At 36.2% G+C, this 21,316-nt stretch overlaps 1 protein-coding gene across 1 annotated transcript; it reads left to right on the plus strand.

The window, feature by feature from the left end:
* Positions 1-1,998: 1,998 nt before the first annotated feature.
* Positions 1,999-16,334, plus strand: LOC148298672 (sperm flagella and cilia-associated protein 1-like). Its single transcript, XM_088276722.1, is given in 3 exon segments — positions 1,999-2,202; positions 15,744-16,001; positions 16,215-16,334. Coding segments are annotated over 3 exon segments (582 nt in total).
* The last annotated feature ends 4,982 nt before the right edge of the window (positions 16,335-21,316 follow it).

A 21,316-nucleotide genomic window follows, 5' to 3' on the forward strand; every position in this document is an offset into this window, starting at 1 on the left:
AGGATGTTCGATAGAAATGGTCTTTGTCAAACGCATAATTAGCATTCATGTCTTCATGATAAGCGATCAGCAGATAAGGAAACGCATTCATGGAAGTGTTATGTGAATAGGGATGTCGATATTAAATATCATCAGATAATGTTGCAACGAAAATTAAACAAAATTCAGGGAGGCTTACCTATTCATTTGAATGTATAGAGGAGTTAACTTAACTATCGAAGGCAAAATTGTAGATAGGGGGCCTTTGTTGTGAAAAAAGAGAAGGATCAGGGATCATACTTTCAGTAAAATAATTTCGAAAACCAGATCGTAAAAAATCATGAACATTCTGAGTCCGAAACTCGCACAAATCACAGACAAAGTGCCAAAGCCTAAATACATAGCAAATCTCCTGAAAGCAAGCAGTTTTTAGCTGCAAATATAATATAAAGAAGCACAGCTCAGTAAATAATAGAAACCTAAAGCAATAGCACTAAAAAACTAAAAAAATCAAAAACTCTCCAAACATTTAAGTCTATCGCATATGGCTTAAATCAAAACTTCTTTTAATGCAGTAGCAAGTAACTTCCATCAACTGCTAAGCTTTTAATGCAAAACACGACATGTCATTAGAGCTCTGAGTAAGTATCGAATTTGTCACAAAAACATGTTAGCAACAAATTACTCTCAATGTAAGGTTTTCAAGCCTCAACCCTCATAAGTCAAACTAACTAAGCAAAAAGCGTGAAGTTCAATTCTGTATTAAGCGATCGCTGTATTTAAATGAGAGCCAATACCATTAAATAAGGCTGTTACAATAACGAAAGATAGCTAAGAATGCCCGTTAAGCGCAATAAGCTGTCAGTGAGCAAGTCAATACAAACTGGATAGGTTGTGGTAATGAAGCCCCATGTGTATCACATGCAGGAAGATGAGCGAAGATATTTAAGAAACTAGTTTATGAGGCATGAAGAGTAGAATCATGCCTGACTTTTTATTATATATCTATTTTTATTTTTATTATTGAATTATGAAACTTGACTAATTAATTCAATTAAAATTGTATGTTCATGTTTCATGCTTTTATTATTTTATTTTTCATTATAGTCGTACTTTCAGCTTACATTTTCTAGCTTTCATTTTCCATATTTCCATATTTCATATTTTCATATTTCCATATTTTATTTTTTCATATTGTGATTGTAAATTCTTGTTGTTTATCTTTTGAGTTTCATGCTTCCTTTTTGGGGATTATTTGAAAAGCAATATGATTTTTAAGTTTACTTATCAATAAATATAGAAATCATGAGCAGCCGATGTTCGAGCCGAAGGACGAGAATTTAATAAATGGGTTGTATGATAATGGAACTAATGTTTTTTTAATTACAAATATCGCATAGGGCATCGCCATGTTGACATTATTAATTGGCAGCAATAGTACAATTGCTTGGCTTATGTTGGCCAAGGGGAACAACAAAACAGCTAATTTTTGCTATGCTTCGATACGGTTAAGTAAATGCAGATGTTATTTGCAATCGAAGAATTAATCTCGGTTATAAGGCTCATGGAATATTAATTGCAGCGTAAAAAAGAATGTCAGTCATTCCCATTGAAGAAACCTTGAAGTATATCAACGAAGCTCGGACAAACCCTAAGAAATTTGCCGAATATGTCCAAAAGGATATCTAATCCTTCACTTCGGACACCCAAATGCCACTCCAGCCGCATGTCTTCTACCACGTCAATGAAAGCAAACAGACATGGATCGACTGTGTCGCCTTCCTCAAGAGCCAGAAACCGATCCACCCATTGAAGATTAGCGCGTCTCTGAATGCCGCGGCCAAAGACCATGCGATTGATCTGAGCACTCAAAATCAAATCTCGCACGACGGATCTGACGGATCCACTCTTGTCAAAAGAATTCAAAAATGGTCGTAAGAGCAAATGGTCGGAGCATTCGCTTAGAACATCGGGTCGGACTTTAATATAGAAGGGAGAAGCCACGCCTTGAAGACTGTGATGGGGCTGATTATCGACGATGGAGTCACAAGCAGAGGACATAGGAAGAATCTTTTCTCAGAAGCAGTTCACTTTGTCGGAATATACTCTACAAACCAGAAAAAGAATCTGATAACCGTCATGGATTTTGCAACCATGGATCTCAAACTCAGAACAGGAGATAATAAACCAATCCTTGCTGTAAAGGCTCCGAACAAACCGCAAGTGAAAAGCAATGATAAGCATTAGGTTTCTCGGTAGACCAAAATCTAAACGACCACAATTAATGGCAAGTCCACAGTCCGCACAATCGAGAAAATTGAATACTCAGATGGCTCAATCGAGCAGAAAGAAACCACTATGCAACAATGCTGATCCATCACATATCCTACAACTTCACAATTTTTTCATTTACAGCCTTAATATAATATCATTGATTTTATAAATTTAAAAGTGTATTTCTTCCTTCTTTGAATGGCTCACTGAACAATCTACAGTTTACAAAACATGGATTTATTAATAAACAATTTCACATTTTTATTTACCTGGATTTAAATTTCATATTTCCATATTTCCATGATTTCATGTTTCCATATTTTTATGTTTAAAGATAAGTAAATATAAATATGTATGGGCTGTTTATAACTATAAATTTGGAGCATTTTCTATAATATAATTGATGAACCCATTGTCCCTTTTAAAACTATCTTCACAAAGGCAATAACTCGAATAATTAAAAGGTTTAGAGCTTCTGAGCAAAGACTATAAAAAAATATCCTTGGATGAAGTCCGATACTTTATCAGCCGATTAATAAAAAATAAGGATAAATCAGTACTCTCCAAGTACCTCGAAGCATTTCTGTCCAGCATCGCACTCCATGAAGAAAAAATACTGATGAAGATAGCATGCTTTATTCATATAATATTTCAGTAAATGGTCTTTATTTATGCATCCCCCAAAAACACTCAAGAAGAATAGGACCAGCTGGTGACTTATTTAAATCGCATTCATTAGATCTTGAAAAAAAACCAATAAAAGAAGCAAGTTAAAGAAGTATGCGAGAGGAAAAAAAGCGAGAAAAAAAACTCACGCAGCTTTTCAGTGGGGAATACTCTCAATTGGATCAAAAACAAAATGAGCGCATCTCAGGAGAAAAATCTCAAAGAAAGATAACTTCCTGCAGGAGCAGACTCCAAAAAAATATTTATAGCGAAGATTCACCCGAATTCGGCAAGCATCTCAGCTTCTCATAATCAAAGCATAGAAGATGCTAAGAGCAAAGGCCGATCATCTTCAAATAACTCCTCATTATTACTCGCCAAAGTCCCTCAATAAGAAACCCCTATTGATTTATCTTCAGGCGAGCTCATGTTCATAAAGAAAGTGTTTTAGCCTTACATCGCATACCAATTAAAAATATTTTCCTCCTCCAAATTCTACCAAGCCAAGTCAAAGGGAGATATTTAGTAGCAGACGTACTAAAATGCATGGAAGACGATCAACATACTAAAGTCCTTGACTAAGATTACAGAAAAGTTTGCCCATATGTTCAGGTACTTTTCATCTGAGTATCTGGGCATGATACTTTTTATGATCAAAATTATACATTTTGATATTAAACTGATATACAATTATCTGTCATAGATTGTGTATCAGAAGGAGCAAATGATTACAACAGAGTTCTTGCTACTGAAACACGAACAAACTACAAGAAAAGAGATGGAATTAATCGAAAATAAGCTGATCGAATAGTTAGGGTTAAAATAGTTCAAGCAGATCCTAGATGAAATTACAGACATCAATTAATGTCTTTATGAATTATACTATAGCAAGTATATTTATAAGGACCTTTATGTTATGTCTGTGAAGCCACCCAAGTTCATCCGAACAACTGGCGCGGATTTTTAGCTCATTTTCGCCATCATAATTGGAAAAGGTAAAAAATAGGAGGCGAGGATAAGCCGATCAACTTCAAAATCTAAATAAAATGCCATTCAAATTGAAAGAATTACGGCTATGAAGAATGGTAAAGCTTTACCTAAATTTAACCCAGCAGCCAAAGAGAGAGATCGGCTCAAACTAACAATTAATCAAAATTAGCACAATAAAATTTATCAAATCGCATTAGGCGAGGAGATAATCAAAATACCTGCTTAGTTAATTTACAAACCAGCGTAAAATGGCCAATAATAAAGCAGATTGAGTATTTAAAGAACGGACATCGAAACAAAATTGGAAAATAATTTAAAAATTAATGAAAGTATCTTTACATTCCGGAAAATAGACAATCGTTCTTCTTGCAAAGACAAATGAGTCAATTACTTATATATAGAATTTTGCAGAACAATTTGATGTAATCCAATCTCTAACTTTTATATTTTTATCATTCCAATTATCATTGCTATCCAATAGACTCATGTTCATTAATATAGCAAATCGTAATACACTTCTTCACGGCATATTTGAAGCGTAGTTAATATGCTTAATTAATTTAGTATCATAAATTAACAATGTTTTAAGTTTAGAACCATTCATACATGTTGAACTCAATTAGTTTCTTTTACTTTTACAGCACTTCGTTCTTGCCATGGCTGATGTTCTGCAGGCTCATTACTCTCTTTTTGTAGATTATTGGCCTTAAGTCTGCAAAACCTTATCCGCTGATCAAAGGTTTTTCATTGATCCAGCGGACATAGTTGCGTGTTGTATTCAACCCCCTCTGATTCCTAATAGTTTCGATTTCAATGATGTAAGACTAGCGAACTCCGATGTTGTCATGTGACCAGCCCCCGAAGACCATGATCTAGTTCGGGTTTATTTGAATTGCAGCTTGGTTTGCATAAAATATTTTGTATTTCTTCTATGGAGCTGTATTCACCACTTCAAGCTCGATATACGTCCACTTTTGCGGTTTGCCTTCAGCGTATTACTTATAATCGAACTTTTATGCGAATTCGCAAATTGAGGCAGTTGTTCCTGAAAATTGCCCAAGCCCTCCGATTTTTAACACTGTAGTACCATTAAATGTCACCATTGCCCCTGAACTTACCCCGAAGTTCATTGGAGGCAGTTATCGGCATTAATTGGTCTCTGGATCAAATATCTAACTCTGCTTTAAATGTTTTTTTTTATCACCAATACCACCAGCGATCATGAGCAATTGAAAATCAGGATTCCCCGTTTCAATAAGAGTCACCATGCATGAACTCCTCGCAACATTCATATTAGCCTTGCACCATCCTTCCTTCTTACTATACCAAATTATCTCATTGCTCTTACTTCCCTGATTCTATCCCCCCACTAAATAAAACCTCTCACATTTATAGTCGTAGACAGTTGCTCCAAAAGCAGGCAGCTTATTATGTTGTATGCATTTCCATTTATCTTTTTCAATATCGTAAATCCTCAATTGACTCTAAGCTGACGAGAAATAATGTAAATATTTGCCATACTCATAATCGTTAATTAGAAAATAGAGCTAAGATTAGTTGTGTACTTTCTTCAGGAGTTTATTATGGAGAGATTTTTTTTTGAGTTCGAGTTTAGAGAGATAGAAATCATGCTTGCAGTCATCATCGTAAATAAAATAATCATTTGATTCGAGCATGTTCATTGAACTGAACATTTCATAGTTTTTACGTAGGTAGTTTATATAGGGTTATTCGCTGTAGTTGAGAGCTTCCCTTAGGCGCTGAGGAACTCGTTTGAATTAGGATTCGAGCTATGTAATTTTTTGGATTTTGTTGTAAATATCTTCGAGTGGCACTTGCTCCTTATTTTTCACTATAACCTCCTTATTTTTATAGTCGAGTTCCGCAATTTCCCTGTCGAACAGATCTTTAACTTGGCCTATAATTTTATCTCTTTCCCGAGTTAGTGCTGACTTTTGCTGATGAATCTTTTATAGTATCTTCTTTTCTTTTTCAAAGGGCTCGATCAGTTGCCTTAGGGATTGCTAATTTTTGGTGAGATTAATTTCGGCTTCTTATTTAGCCCTGCTTAGAGAGATAATTTCGGCAATGTGAGTCGAGGCATGCGATCTTTTATCCTGCTCTAGATGCTTCTTCCGGCATTTTTAACAAAGCAAAGGCAGATTACACCCTGCAAACTTACAAATAAACAGAATTTCCTATCCCATGTGAGTTTCACACATCATCTTTGCTTCTTTATTATGCATACAATATAGTATTCAAATTTAAAGTATCGCATCACGGTCCATACATGAATCTAACAATAAAAAAGAGTAGGTTTACATTCAATGAATATGAATAACATTTGGTTATAAATCGGTTTTTTGATTTAGCAGAATGCTTATCACATAATCAGGCAGCATGCTCCTTCTTTTGTCTTTCTTTTGTTCCTCAGCTTTTCGATTTCTTCTTTCAGCTTTAAATTGTCTCGATCATAGTGCACAATTTCTGAGTTAAGATTATGTTCAAGGTTGGTTTCTTGATAAACTGTAGGCGTAAATACTTCTAAGAACTCAGTAAGGAGTCTATCTTTGTTGGGGGTGTTGATTGCTTCGGCTTGATACCTGCTTGATAATTTGCTGAGCTATTAGTTGATTAAGGCAGCTGAGTGTGTTTTATTCTTTTTGAGTTTCCTTAATGATTCAGAGGAGAACCCCTCCAATAGATTGAGATTATGAGCATCCAGCAACTAATTGTTCAAACTGTGAATTTACTCCTCCTTGCGATCCATGTAAGTGGCCATCTTCTGTGCATAGTAGGGGCTTTTGGTATAAAACTATTACTTTTCTGCCTAATTTCTAATTTCACCCAGAAGGGGTCTAACATCAGATGTGGGCTTGCTACTCAGCTTACTCTTACATTTCTTATTGTACTTTTAAATGCCCATAAGGTACTATTCGAACTCCTACTATACTTCGATTTATTGCTCTGCTTTGAGGACATTGAATTAATGGCTTGAGTTGTAGTTTTCGATTAAATTCTATATGAATGACCGAGTCACTGGCCCGTAAGCCAGTTCTTAGTTTCCGTGTTTTTTCCGTAGAATTTATTTCAATACTCCTTCATTTGCACTGAAAATCTCATTGAGAATGTTGCCACCACTGTTCAAGGCTGATTCAACTTGAGTCTTCGAGATCACATCGCTGTTGTATTCATAGACTTATGGGTAGTAGTGCCTGTAGCTTTGGGGAGAAATATTCTTTTTCGTGAGCATCTCCTCAAATGTCCTAGAGTCGTTTGGATAGCATCTTGGGATTGCACACAAAGCTCCAATTTTGGCAGCATACTCCCTCGAGAAATTCTTAACTTTGTTAGGGATGGAACAGATGAACCTCATATCAAGCCGATCAGTCCACACCAAAACAATAGCATTGGAAATCAGGGCGCAAAATGTATGAGTGACCGATAAAGTTTACTCGTCATTGCCGACAATTCCTAATTTATACACTAATTCGTACTTAATACAATGAGATATTTGCTCAGCTCATGATTGAATTTCGGGTATTTGCTAATCCACACTCCCTGGTCAGATCCCCGTATTTCAGTGCGTGTTTTGGAATTAATCAGAGAGTTATGGATATTTTTGGACTACAAGTCGCCCTCCAGGGTAACAATTGTTTGGTGATCGTAATCCTCGATGATTTTAAGGCCTTCTTCGTTGAGGTAAACTCCGCGTGTTGTGAACTGAGCCAGCAGAATATATTAATTTTCGCTTTTCATCAATAAATTATATCTGTATCAACATGAAGGCTATTTATTGTTTATTCTTCGTATATATATATCATACATATGCATATACGCATACGCATATGCATACGCGCAATAAATTTAGCTTCAAATTTAAGAATTGGAAGGAGCTCTGGCCCTATATCAGGGTTTCAATTGTACAAAAATGGCTGATCTATTGGCGGCAGATTGTTGCTTGTGAGATATCTAAGTGATTATTTGTGATTTCATTCGCACATCATAACACATCATAACACATCATAACACATATGCATATAAACACAGACATGCATTGCATATTTACGCATATTCACATATATACACACATATCGCGTATTTTGTATGTGTAATTTGCAATTTGGAATTTGGAAGTAGAGACTAATCTTATGTTTTTCTATTCCCATAGAAATTATTAATATTTTAAAAGACCCCAGAAATCCAGAAATGAGCATAAAGCCACTCAGCCATCAAATAAAGACCAGAAACAAATCCAAACTTTAGTGGAAGAACACATAGCTCAACACTATTGAAGAATAAAAAAGCTTTATTGTGACTCCGTTAACCTTCGAACAATCCAGCACTTCATTTAATAAAAGTAGCTTCATTCCGTTGCTGAACAATAGGATTGCACTCGAAGTGATGGATAATATCTCTCCCAGGGCTCATCATTACAGAATTAACTCTTTAAACTCTGAAATGACGAGGAATCGTTTGGAGATGCCGGTTGCCGATAAACAGTCAGTTATTATCAATAATCGCAAATATGTGATGAGCAAGAGTAAATCTCCAACAGGAGCATCCATGAGGCTCAATTCCAAGTCTCGGGGCAAATTCGATACACAACAACAGCCAGTCATCCTAAAAAGTATACCGATGAACAGTATAGTTTCTCTCTCAACTCCTCCCTCTACTACTAATGAGCATGATAATGAAAAGATGCGGTTACTAATGGATCAAGTATAGTTTTTATCAAAAAGAAATGCGGAGCTGCAGAGGTAGAAAGAGCAATCAGTTGTCTCTTTGATCAAGTAAAACAACAATTTGAAGTAGAAACTAGAGAAGTATACTCGCTCATAGACAATCGAACGCATCAAAATGTCGGAATCCAAAGTTCATGCCGACAACCTATCCCAAAATCTGATCAAACTGTCCGAAATGGGGGAGATCGATCAGCTCAGAGAAGCCAACCAGAAGCTATCTGAATAGCTACAGGCCTTAAAAGATAGGGTCAATGATGAGAGGGCATTTAATGATGAGAGGGCATTTAATCAGCTTGAAGCCTCGCCCTTTCTTAAAAGACAACCTACTTAAATCCCCAAACCCCTCTTGATTCCTCTTCCCCCCGCCCTGGATCAATAAATGGAAGTCAGCTAAATCCAAGAGATAATAAACAAAAACGGGATGATGCTCTCCATCGACTCCAACCATTTCGATAATTAATCTTCAATAAACCCATCAAAACAGGCAGATGATTAAGAAATCCTGATCGCAGAGAACATCATAAAAAACATAACAACAGTCTCATAGAAGAATTAAATGCTAAAATCATAAGTATGCATTAATTATATTTTTTAGGTTGAGAAGATGAATGAAATACTGAAAGATAAAGATATGAAGATTAGTGAGTTGTAGAGCTATTTGGCGAGTGTGACCAGCCATATGGGTCCGACTAGGAGTGCTGAGTTGTTTCAGAATGTTGTGACGAGAGAAGCCTATATATGATATGATATGATTTGATATGATAGATGATACATGTTTAATTAAATTGATATCTATTTCCTCTCTCTTTATTTCATAATAAAAATGCGAATAACAATAACAATGAGAGAATCAGCTCCCAAATTCCGAATCCAAATGCTCAATATTTTTGGAAAATAATCATTTTTTTGTGACAGACACATCCTTTTTGGCATACAGATAGGGTTCTTAGAGATCAGGCATCATGAGGATGTTATAATTATAATTATAGTTGTAGTTCTGATTATTCGGATTTGATTAGTTTCTGCTTATCTGTACATGTGAGTTGCCGGCTGGGCCAGTTCGATTGACATTGTTTAAGTTCACATTCAAACTGGTGTTGACATATTAATGGGGACTGGCATTGATGTTGCCATTGTTCTTGGCATAAATATAGTTATCCCATTATCTGTCGCTCTTTTGCATTTTTTAGTGCAGGCTTGAACTTAAATTAAACAGCTCCTCGATTCGGGCATTGAGTTTTCCGATCTATTGGAGATGCCGGATTTACATTTTTTACATTTTTTCACGTATCTGTGCATTCTAGAGTTTAAGGGCTGCATTCTATTCGTAAATTTGCTACTGCTCTCTGTGCCCCTATACGCTGCTGGGAGTATTAGTGTTGATCTTGTGATAAGATCGCCCTTGGAACTGGCTATTGTCACGGCTGCTCACATTCGAACCATCAAGCCTGCGCAGATTAATGCTTTCCCGAGAGGCCGATAAATTGGGCTTGGATGCCTTCCTCAGCACATTCGATCTGATAACTTTGCTCGATTTCTGGCTGGATGACTCCGTGGCGGTGTCGGTTCGTATTAGATGAATGTTTCGATGGATGTATGGGGTGGAGATTTGGCGATTATGCATTAACGAGTAAGGATTGGACTCTTCGTAGATTGGCTTTTTGAAATTGAGGGCTCTGTTATGGTTGTTGCCGATGATTTAGATCTTCCTATTGGTTCGTTTTTCGCTGCTGTCATTAAGCTGTGGGTGATTGACAAATGAAGGCCCATTCATGAATTTCTATTTTATTAAATCTGTGCCTATTCAAATAGATGGGCATGCATTACAATCGGATATAAATTAACGAAGCCAGTAATCAATTTAAAGATACAAATTGTTGGAAGATTCATCACTGTTATTTTCGACAAAGGACACTGCCTTTTCAAGGGTTATTATGCTGATTACGATTTTTTATATGTGATGTTGTTATGAATTATTATGATGTTACAATGTTGTAGCCATTATGACCATTATGATCATATGACCATTATGACCATTATGATCATATGACCATTATGAGTATTATCGAGAAGTTTATAAGAGTCGAGCAAATAGTATGGATATCACTCTCTATAAAGGTAATGATGACCCCCTCAAAGACGATATCATCAAGAATATTGAAGAGGGTACCATTGTCGACAAGGACAGGAAGAAAAAGAAGAAGAACAAAAATAAAAATAAATAACCCAAAAACAAAGACATCGATGAGGATAAAATCAAAGAAGAAGCAAAGCTATCATAACTGCACAACGTGAAAGAACTTACTGAAGAGGAGAAAATCCTATTTTCTGAAGCAGAAGTATCACATTTATTTATGTTAGGCACATCCCTTAAAGGTGATATGCAACAACCTTCCCTTTAAAATCACGTCAGAGTAGTTGATCACATATTTCAATACTGTCATTTCCTCAACGAACCCCGAATGGGCCATGCCACCACCAATTAGCAACATTGATTTCGATAAAACGAGGACATTCGCCATCATGACTTTGTCCTCGAGAAAACTGAAGGACTTCTTCCGGAATCATCCGGAATTTACCTATATTGAAGGGAGCACAATCTTCAAAATCGAAAGGCCGAGCACTTTCTTTGCTGAAAAGTATCTGAATAAGGGAGATAATTTCAATAAGAATGCAGGATCAGAGGGAAAGATATATTTGGGAGGATTGCCCTTGGCCTTTGTGGATCATCAAGTCCGAAAGATCTGCGAGACGTTCGGAAAAATCAGATTCTTTAATTTGGTGAAAGACGGTAATGTTTCCAAAGGCTATTGCTTTTTTGAATATGAAGACGGAGAATGTGCGAAAAAAGCAATTAAGGCTTTAAATGGATTGCCTATTGCTGATAAGAGATTAAAGTGCCATGCAGCTACACTGGGCAACAAGGCACTCAGCTTAGCATTTACACCCGCCAACTTGATGAATGTCGGATTGACCTAAGTCGAAGTGAAGCCAGCAAACCATATTTCTGGTTCCTATCTCTTATCCTATGAAAATATATAAAATTAGGATATTCAACAAACTCTTCGCTCTGAAACTTTATGCAAAGTCCCCAGCCGAGTGCTTCAATTCCTAAATATGTTCTACGTCGAGGATTTGTTTGATGAAGAAGCCTACGAAGATCTTGAGTACGACTTAAAAACATAATGTGAGAAGTATGGGCAGATTGAGAGTATCACAATTCCGAGACCTGACCCGAAATGCGGATATGCGGTGCCTTCTGTGGGCAAAGCATTTATAAAATTCATGTATATCATTCACGCAAAGAGAGCTCGCCTTCATATTTCAGGGCGAGTTTACAACAAAAGAACAGTCGTGGTTTCTTACTACCCGGAAGAGAAATATAATTTGAAAGAGTATTTAGTAACTCTCTGATATTTTGGATATGTATCGGATATGTATGATTTCATATTATTTACATCTATTCATATCTATTTACATATTTATATCAATCACACAAAAATAAATTAATAACATACAAAAACAAACAAATTAAAGATCTGTATCTGTATCTATATGCATCTAATCAAAGGATCTCTTACTTTAATTAATTGGCACTTAAAATCAACATATTCCGAGCAAAGCCATATTCTGTTGTGATTCATGTATTATCCTATTTATTAAATATGAGTACAAACCAAGCAACATAATATTAACGAAGACACACCGAAGAAAACAAAGTGTGTGAGCATAGCACATGGGCTAATAAATAAAATATAAATCGACTATCTCCAAAGCCTATTTCTAATTTCATTCATACTTCTTACTTCTTTCCTAAACAAACAAGCAGAGCCATAAATCGAGATTCCTTGAAACCATCCTTCAAGCCAAACTTAAATCAAACCGCACGCGAAAGAACAGTCCCAAATAAGGACACATAAACATCGAATAATAACAAGGAGGACAAGGATGAGCTGAACTGTTCGACAAATGAGAAAAATAGCAATAAGTATAACGATAATAATATCACAAGCGAAATTAAAACTTCACCTTAATAGTGCTCTGCTTTTAAAATTGAACCAATCAGAGACCTTTCATCTATCAAACGATTTTATCCCTGTTCGCTTGCAAAAAAATAGGGAGATTTTATGAATAAACTCAAAATGCAGAGTTAAAGCGAACGTATCACTCTTGAGACATAGTCTGTTCCTTTGTAAGCGAGTAAGAATCCACTGAACTACTCCTACAGTTTCTAGTAGTCCTTTGAATAATAGTTTGAACAGTAAAAGCAATTGTTCACACGATTCTTGCGCTCGCAAAATCTGGAATGGATACAAATTTATTCAAGTATGCGGCACATGTGTAGTGAAAACACAACTAAATTCCAGTCAGTTGATTTTGTGAGACTTGGAGATGACCAGGCATCTGCTTCGTAGAACAGTGTGATCGCATATTTTATCGGAGTTTGGCTATAGTCTATGGGTTACAGAGATCCATAGACAAAGTAGCGGGTACTGGACAAGGTTGAGCTAGCATTCGAGGAGAGCCCGATAACGAAAACTATCGCATAATGCTTTTATGATCGTCTTTTCCAAGGATACTTACCTGTATAGTTGCAAATTTAAGCCCTTCTGGAAGTGTGTAGGAGGGGCTGGGAATATTTCGGCTTCCTCTGCTGCAGGCTCATCCAGATTCTCATGAGCAAAAAGAGTGTCATAGCTTTCGATTCTTAATTCTACTAGAACCTCCAATCAGCCATCAAAAACCCGCATCTTACATGAGGGCAATGATTACTCATATATTCAGATATATCAATTGCCATGATCATCTTGGCCTATGCTATTCTATTTTCTATTTAATATTATATTTTACTAAAATGGCAAACAACAACAATCCCTTACACATACAATTCATCCGAAGATTAAATAAATGCAAATAGCTCCGAATTAGCCAAAATACAGAGTGTCGAACAATTTCAATTATTGGAATGTTGCGCTATTCTGCGAATGATATAATTTAATTTTATTGTCTGTTCGATACTAATTGATCTGTTGATTATAAAATAACAACTCAATAATCTTTAAATGAAGAAATAGGGAAATAAAGACTATGCTGCTCTGGATGAAGAACTTTTATCAGGATCCGAAGGTTAAAAGTAAACGAGCAAGACGAGAAGTACACTGACTGAGCATGATCCCAATAAAATTGAGAAACGGAAGGCTAAGAATGCTAAGCAGACCTTCTTTAGGCTCTTTAAGTACACTTGGAGGAACAAGCTTTTACTTTTGATGGCAAATCTCGGGATGGTAGTTTCGGCGAGTGGAATGGTGTTTCTACCCCTCCTTTGCGGCAGGTTTATCGATGCCATCAGGAACTAATAAGCTCTATAGGAATAGGCAATTTATTTCATGATTTTAACAGGAACCATGGCCATATTCTCAGCAATCCGGGGCTACAGCTTCAATCTGATTGGGTAGCGAGTGGTTAGAGATCTCAGATTTGAATTATTCACCAAACTAGTTGAGAAGGATATCGCTTACTATGACCAGAACAAAACAGGTTAATTCATTTCAAGGCTGACCAGCGACATCACAGTCATCGAAGGGGCCGCATCGGACAACATTTCGATACTTCTAAGAAACTTGATACAATTTGTTGGTAGCTTAGCCTTTCTCTATATCATCAGCTGGAAGCTAACAACCCTCATTATTATCCTCACGCCAATCATCACCTTCGGGATATTCTTCGTGATCCGCTTCATCAAGAAATATAAGAAATAATACCAGAACAATCTGGCATTTGCCAATTCTCTTGCGACTGAAGTGTTCGGCAATATCCGCGTCGTGAAATCATTCTCGAACTAAATTAACGAAGGCCTGAATTATAGTCACCTCATCGAGAACACATATAAGTCTGGGAAGAAAAGTGCATTCTTTTATGGGGTCATGCTCTTGGTCATAACATTATTCACAAATATTTTGATTCTGTCCATTCTTTACTTCGGAGGCCAACTGGCAATCAATGGAGAGTTGAGTCTTGGAGATCTTTCGAGCTATGTCCTTTACACGGTCACTCTGACTGTTGGCTTCGCAAGTGTGACAGGAATTATGAACCAAATCATTTCAGCATTAGGAGTGAGTGAGCACATATTCAATATTATTGACGAGCCTGTTAAAATCATCAGTGGCACAGAAAGTCCCTCCCTCAAGCAATGTTCTTCCAAAGTTTTGGTGGAGTTCCGGAATGCAACATTCAGCTACCCTACGAAAGACAATGTCAAAGTGTTGAATAAGTTCAGCTTGAAAATATATAAGGGAGAATCTTTAGCCATTGTCGGCTCTTCAGGATCAGGAAAATCTTCAATCATATCGCTAATTATGAGGTTTTATGACCTCAATGAGGGAGAACTGCTTATAGGAGAACGAGATATCAAGACTCTGAGCTTAGATGCTCTCAGGAGATAAATCGGGTTTGTGTCTCAATAACCGACCCTTTTCTCGGGCAGTCTGCGTGAGAATATTGAGTATGGGCTTCAATAGAGTCAGAAATCAGATGCGAAAGTCAACAAGGCCCTTTAAATAGCAAATGCCAAGAGTTTCGTCATGAATGTGTAAACATTCCCTGAGGGACTGAGCACTCTCGTTGGATAAAGAGGAATCAAGCTGTCAGGCGGACAGAAACAGAGAATTGCAATAGCCAGATGCGTCATCAAATAGCCAAGTCTCATGATCTTCGATGAAGCCACATCCGCCCTCGACGCATAAAGCGAGCATTTAGTGCAGCAGGCAATTGACGGACTGGTGTAACTAAAGGAAAACACAATGATCGTTGTTGCTCATCGACTCTCTACCATCATAAATTGCGATCGCATAGTTGTGCTAAAGGATGGGGAAATAGTCTAGCAGGGCTCTCATTCTAACTTAATTGCCCAAAATGGGTTTTATAAAAGCCTTATTGAAAAGCAAATGGCAGTCCTAAGTTCTTGATTATTCTCATCCTGAATTTAACTTAATTGATCACTCTATTCACTTAATTGATCACTCTATTCACTTAATTGATCAATAAAATATAATGGAAGCCCCACCAATAAACTAACAACAAATATAGTAGACTTTATCGTGGGTTGATAGCGTTGCTCTGAGTCGTACCCCCAAGAATGTTGCCCGAGACTTTGCAGACGGTGTTCTCGTTGCTTAGATTATGGGTAATCATTTCCCAATGTTCGTGCATCTGCACAATTACCAGCCTGCTAATTCCTCAGCCGCTAAGTACATCAACTGGAAGACCCTCAATGAAAAGGTATTCAAAAAACTCAATTTCCAAGTCCATCGCAACGATATTGAAAACATAATCTCAAATCAGCATGGAGCAATTTAGAGAGTGCTCTACCAAATCTATAATAAAGTCGTTTTCCATCAAAACCGCCTCCTCAAGTAAGACAACTCATTCTTCAAGACTAACAACCAGCAGCAAAACACTCTCCTGCAATCACAAAAACAAATGAAAATAGCCTCAAGCACTCTCGAATACGCAAAATAGATGTCTTCTCAATTGGCTTAAAAATAAACGGTCATTGTCGAGCTTCGTGAGACTATCGAAATCCTGGAGACCAAACTAAAAAAAATGTAGCAATTGAATAAGCTGAAAGATGCCAAAATAGACTCACTAATGCGAAAACTCGATGAAAATATTGGGATTTGAAATTGAATTTGTTTAATTAATCACGCCAAATTCGTAAATATGATAGAAACACAATAATGAGATTTCTACGATCATCATTCTTCTTCGTTGTTTTTTTATTATTTCAATTACTTTTATAGCTTCTTTTTGCGGTTGCCGAATGTGCCTAAATTGACAGTCGGAGTATTCTGCTGGACTTCTTCGAATCTGTTCGGTTCTTACTATTTTTTGTTTGCCCTTTCGAGTTCGTACTGTTTACGTATGGCAATCTGCTCGTGGGCATCTTCGAGTTTATCCAGTAGACAGTTGATGACCTACTTTATTTATTTTTGGTCGGCAGAGTCTGTCATTTTGGGCAGGTATGAAAACCTATTAACTTTGATCTTCTCAGCGGTGGGCTCTTAATATTCTGTGGTGTCAGTCCCAGAACCCAATTATTTTAAACAATTGAGCAGTATGTGAATAGACTTGATGAATTCCTGGATGGCGACACTCTCGCATCCTTCCTTATTATCATAAAGGAAACAATTGGCAATTGCAAAATGAATTTCTGCGAGCCCTCGGTTCTTCTCATGGCCAGGATGCTGCTCTTAATTTTAAATAACTTATCGGTAAATATCGACTGCTTCCATTTAGTTCTCATTGAGATGATAAAGATCCCCTAGCCTTGATTTCACCCTTGATATCATTTTCTTAACTTAGAGTAGTGTATATATCTTGGGTTCGCCATCTTCTTCGAGCCGCTTCTTCTAATTCTCTAAGATTTTAGTAGCTGCTATGAGGTTTGCTGCACATATTTAGAAATCATCACCGAACTCTTCTTACTTTTTTTATTATTTGTTTGCATCTTTTTTTTATTACTATTCGATCTTTTCAGCACCTGCCTCAACTTCTTAGTTTTCTTCGTTGTTGTTACTGTCGTTAATTGTTTGTTTATTTTCTTCTGGTTTTTGGGGTTGGTGTTCTGTAATAATTGGCTGATTCTAATCGGCTTCATTATCCTCGTTGCTGAAGGCAACTTTCTCGACATTAATATTGTTTTAGGATTTTTGGGAGACTGAACTATGATCTGCGTCGAATTCCTACTACTCAACTTCCTGAAGCTCTGGGTCAGCTTCAGGGAGCTTTTGAGCATTGAAGATATCAACATTTCTCTCGAGTTTATCAATAATGAACTTCGCGTACTCTAAATTGAACTAGGCCATGTATAGATGATCCTCTCCAAATGCTTTCTTGCATTTTTCCATGAGATTATAGAATTCCTATTCTGCTTTGGACTCTTCGATGGTCTTGATGTGATTCAAATGTGACCTTAATGTCTCGAGCTGTTCCTATTCACTCATTTAGCGCCTTAATTACTTAAATTTATAAGTACCTTGGAATTCATAAATATATATTGGATAAATGTATAGTAAGGCTATGATCAAATGGCATCATTTTAATTATGATTGCGGGTTGCACTACTATATTTGTCACCTTTATAAGTCTGTTTTCTTTATATTATTTTTTCGACTGAATTAGTGAGAGGTCTGCTTCCCTTCGGACCTTTTAAAGCTGCACAGCTAAAATTAAAATATTCAACACGAATATCTTTATCTTTATTCTTAGTGATGGAATCTTTATCCTTTTCATTATCGTTTTCAGATAGCTTCATCTTTTTGACACTCCCATTTTCCGACCTCATTTTTCTTGATTTGATTTTCTCCTCCAGCTTTAAATCTTGCTTTTGCAGATCCTTGTTGATTTTGCTTTGAAACTCTTGCTATTTGTGTTCGGCAAGAGTTAGAATTTCCTGGACTTTCCTCACATCGACTTGGCCTTGATTAAAATAACACGTGATTTCATACTAATCCTTCTTTTCGCGCAACTCTGTCTCCTTCATCGCCTTCAAGGAACTTTCTTGAGGTGATTTCTCACCCAGTTTCTTCACAATATGCTTCTTCAGCATCAGACTGCGAATTTTGTTATTGAAATACATAAACCGAGAATCTGCGACACTTTACAATACTTCAACTCCGATCTTCGTTCATAAAATATCGTACCATGTATAACTGAATTAGCTGAGTAATTTATGAAATTGAAGGAGTGCATTCCAACTTTTAGTCCTCGACCGCCATCTGCAACGCAAGCAGTTCGTATGCAAAACCGGGATGTATGGCTTCAAGCTTATTTTGCCTAATGTTAAGCGATCAGTACATTTGCAAAACTGAGGACGCCATTTTATTTCTATTAACAAATATCGAATGTATATTAAATATATCAGATCAGATCTATTCACCTATTTTAACAATCTTTTGGTAGCAATAATGCGCATATGTACTTGGTTAGAGAAAAGCCATTAATTAAGTATTTAGTTAAACATGCCATAACAGATACTAATACATTATATCGGTCGCATTTTTATATTGGTGCCTTACAATTTATGTTAATAAAATACAATTTAGAAGTATTTCAATGCTAACCTGTAATTATAATTATAGATGCATGGATGGGATAGTATGGATGGATAATGAATCAAATCGATAGTTTCAGTGCAAGCTGAATATAGATTAAAGTTAAGCTGAATAAGATTATTCTGATGAAGCTAAACTCAGCGAAAAAACATTGGCATAAATTGTAATTGTGTGCGATTGAAGAGAAATCATTTTTGATCGAGCGCATGAAGTTATTCCATTTTGCTGACCCATTCAGTGAAGTAGTAATGGCATTCCATTACTTTTTGCTGCTTTGTTTTCGTTGTGGTTGAAAAGTCCTTGCAAACATTGAATTGTGGGAAGACAGAAGGCATTTCAGGACAGTTATTTGACACATTGAAGCCTTAACCTAAATAATTATTGATGAAGCCAGTCGATGGAAACCCCTCAAAGCAATCGTATCTGTTTGGAAACGGATTACTGAAATCAGGAAGTATCTCTTGATTCTAATTTTCCATTTTAACGGCTTCGTAGTCGAGACCAGTATTTGCGTAGGCCTTGTTTGTGCCCTTGAGTTCCCCAATAACTTATGGATTCTGTTAGAAATTGGTCGCATGTGGCTGAAGGAGAGCTCGAGGATAGTTTATGACTGGATTGTAGACGTCCACTTTCGTTTTGAAACCATTACTATATTATTTCAAAGAATTGTGCTACAAATAGGCACAGGGCTTTAGTTCGATTTGATACTCTGCACTTTTTTCTTCGATGGCGGGATGCTTTGTCCTGAGGAATTTTAGCGTGTCATCGACAGTTTTATAATTCTTTTTCATTTTGTGATGATGACTTCGGCATTGGTTCGGGTCCCGGGTCTTTACAAACTATGAAAGGGATTTGAAAACCTTCCATTGGCGTCTGCTTTCTTTTTGATTGAACTTATCTTTAAATCTGCTCAGGAAGGCGTAATATTTGGCATCCTCTAACTCCGTCCAATGGCCAACTTTGTTGAGAGCCTCTTTGCGAGTCCTCCCAAAGCCCCTCGAATGTTCATCGACCTCTTCTAGTTCCTCATGCTTCGGATGTGCGCTTTAGTCGCTTGCCATAGAGCCCAATCTAATAAATATATTACCAATAGACATATCGCTAATTCCGGAATTTCAGTAACTAGGTCTGACATTAATCATACTTTATAAAATTCGTTATTATCCATGTTTATCTATCTAATTCAAATCGTCCGAATTTGAACAAATGCGATCAATTGTTTCGTCAATATTATCTCTGATCGCGGGTCAATTCGAATTGTCATAGCATTTCCATTTCGTAATCTTGAGTATTTATTAAAGATGCTGTGATGGGCACTAATTTCCGATATCTTGAATATTCCATGTTTACAGGAAGCATCTTATTAAATTGTTTAGAAAGAAGATGTATTTACACTAACTAATTAGTTAAAATATAAGATGGAGTATGGAATTAATATTGTTTGATTTAGGTGAAGTGGGCGATTAATAGAGGAATGTTCTGTTCGTAAATTGCGAGGTGATAAAGCATTGAAAATTCACTTTTATGTTACTTTTATGTTACAAATTAATTAATGAAGTTTCAGTGTTGACATGGAAGTTAATCTTGAAGAAGAAATGTATTAAATCCGGAATTATAGAAGGGGTGAAGATATATCGAGTAGATATATTCATAAATATATATATACAGATAGATGCCTCTTGATGTCGACAAAATCTTGAAGTGAATCCTGCACAGCTCATACGGATTGCTTAAAGAGAAGGAATGATCAAGTGAAAGTGACCTATAAAGTAAGAAGTGAATGGGAGATGTCAAAGTTAATTTACTTTCCTCTCAATAACTCAGATAGTTAAACATTACATGCCAAACAATAGAATGCACAATAAAATCGAAGGATTCGTTCACTAAATATATATTCCTCTATCATACTCATGAAAATAAACAATTATTTCTTTGAATCAATGTTTGTGGCTGCATAAATGCATAAATGTCATAAATAATTTAATCACTGTGCAATAAATGGAATGAAACAATCCTCAAACAAAAAAAATGACAATAAATTCTATAAATCAAGAAGCAAACCAAAATTTTTAAAGTACCCCGAGACCTTAAAAAAAAGAGCAGCATACTTTGAAGACACGAAAATGTAGATTATAGAACTAACTTCCTCTTGCGTGAAACAAATATTTAAATAATCAAATAATGGTCATAATGATGGCATATTATTTTATTTATTACAAACTATCAGAATTAATTCTATAAACAGTTAAGGTGTCATCGGAATTTAACAGCGATAAATTGCATTTATTAGAAGATTTGTACGGAATATAATATTTATATGAGCAAATGCAATCTTTTCGAAGCTAATAAGAATTCATATTCGAGCAGTTTGAAATGACTCCTTTCGGGGCAAAAGACGAGCTGAAGATATCTATGCTCACTTAAAACAATATCATTTCAATATAATTTTATAATGTTTATTTTTTAGCATTTCATTTCTCGTGTGATCTTTTTTATGCCATAAAACTCGTTCAACAATATATTAGTCAAAGCAATGTCTCTCAAACTACG

The sequence above is a fragment of the Brachycentrus maculatus genome, unplaced genomic scaffold, assembly GCF_059751285.1.
Source record: "Brachycentrus maculatus isolate JH-2025_06_01 unplaced genomic scaffold, ASM5975128v1 h1tg001760l, whole genome shotgun sequence".
NCBI classification, from domain to species: domain Eukaryota; kingdom Metazoa; phylum Arthropoda; class Insecta; order Trichoptera; family Brachycentridae; genus Brachycentrus; species Brachycentrus maculatus.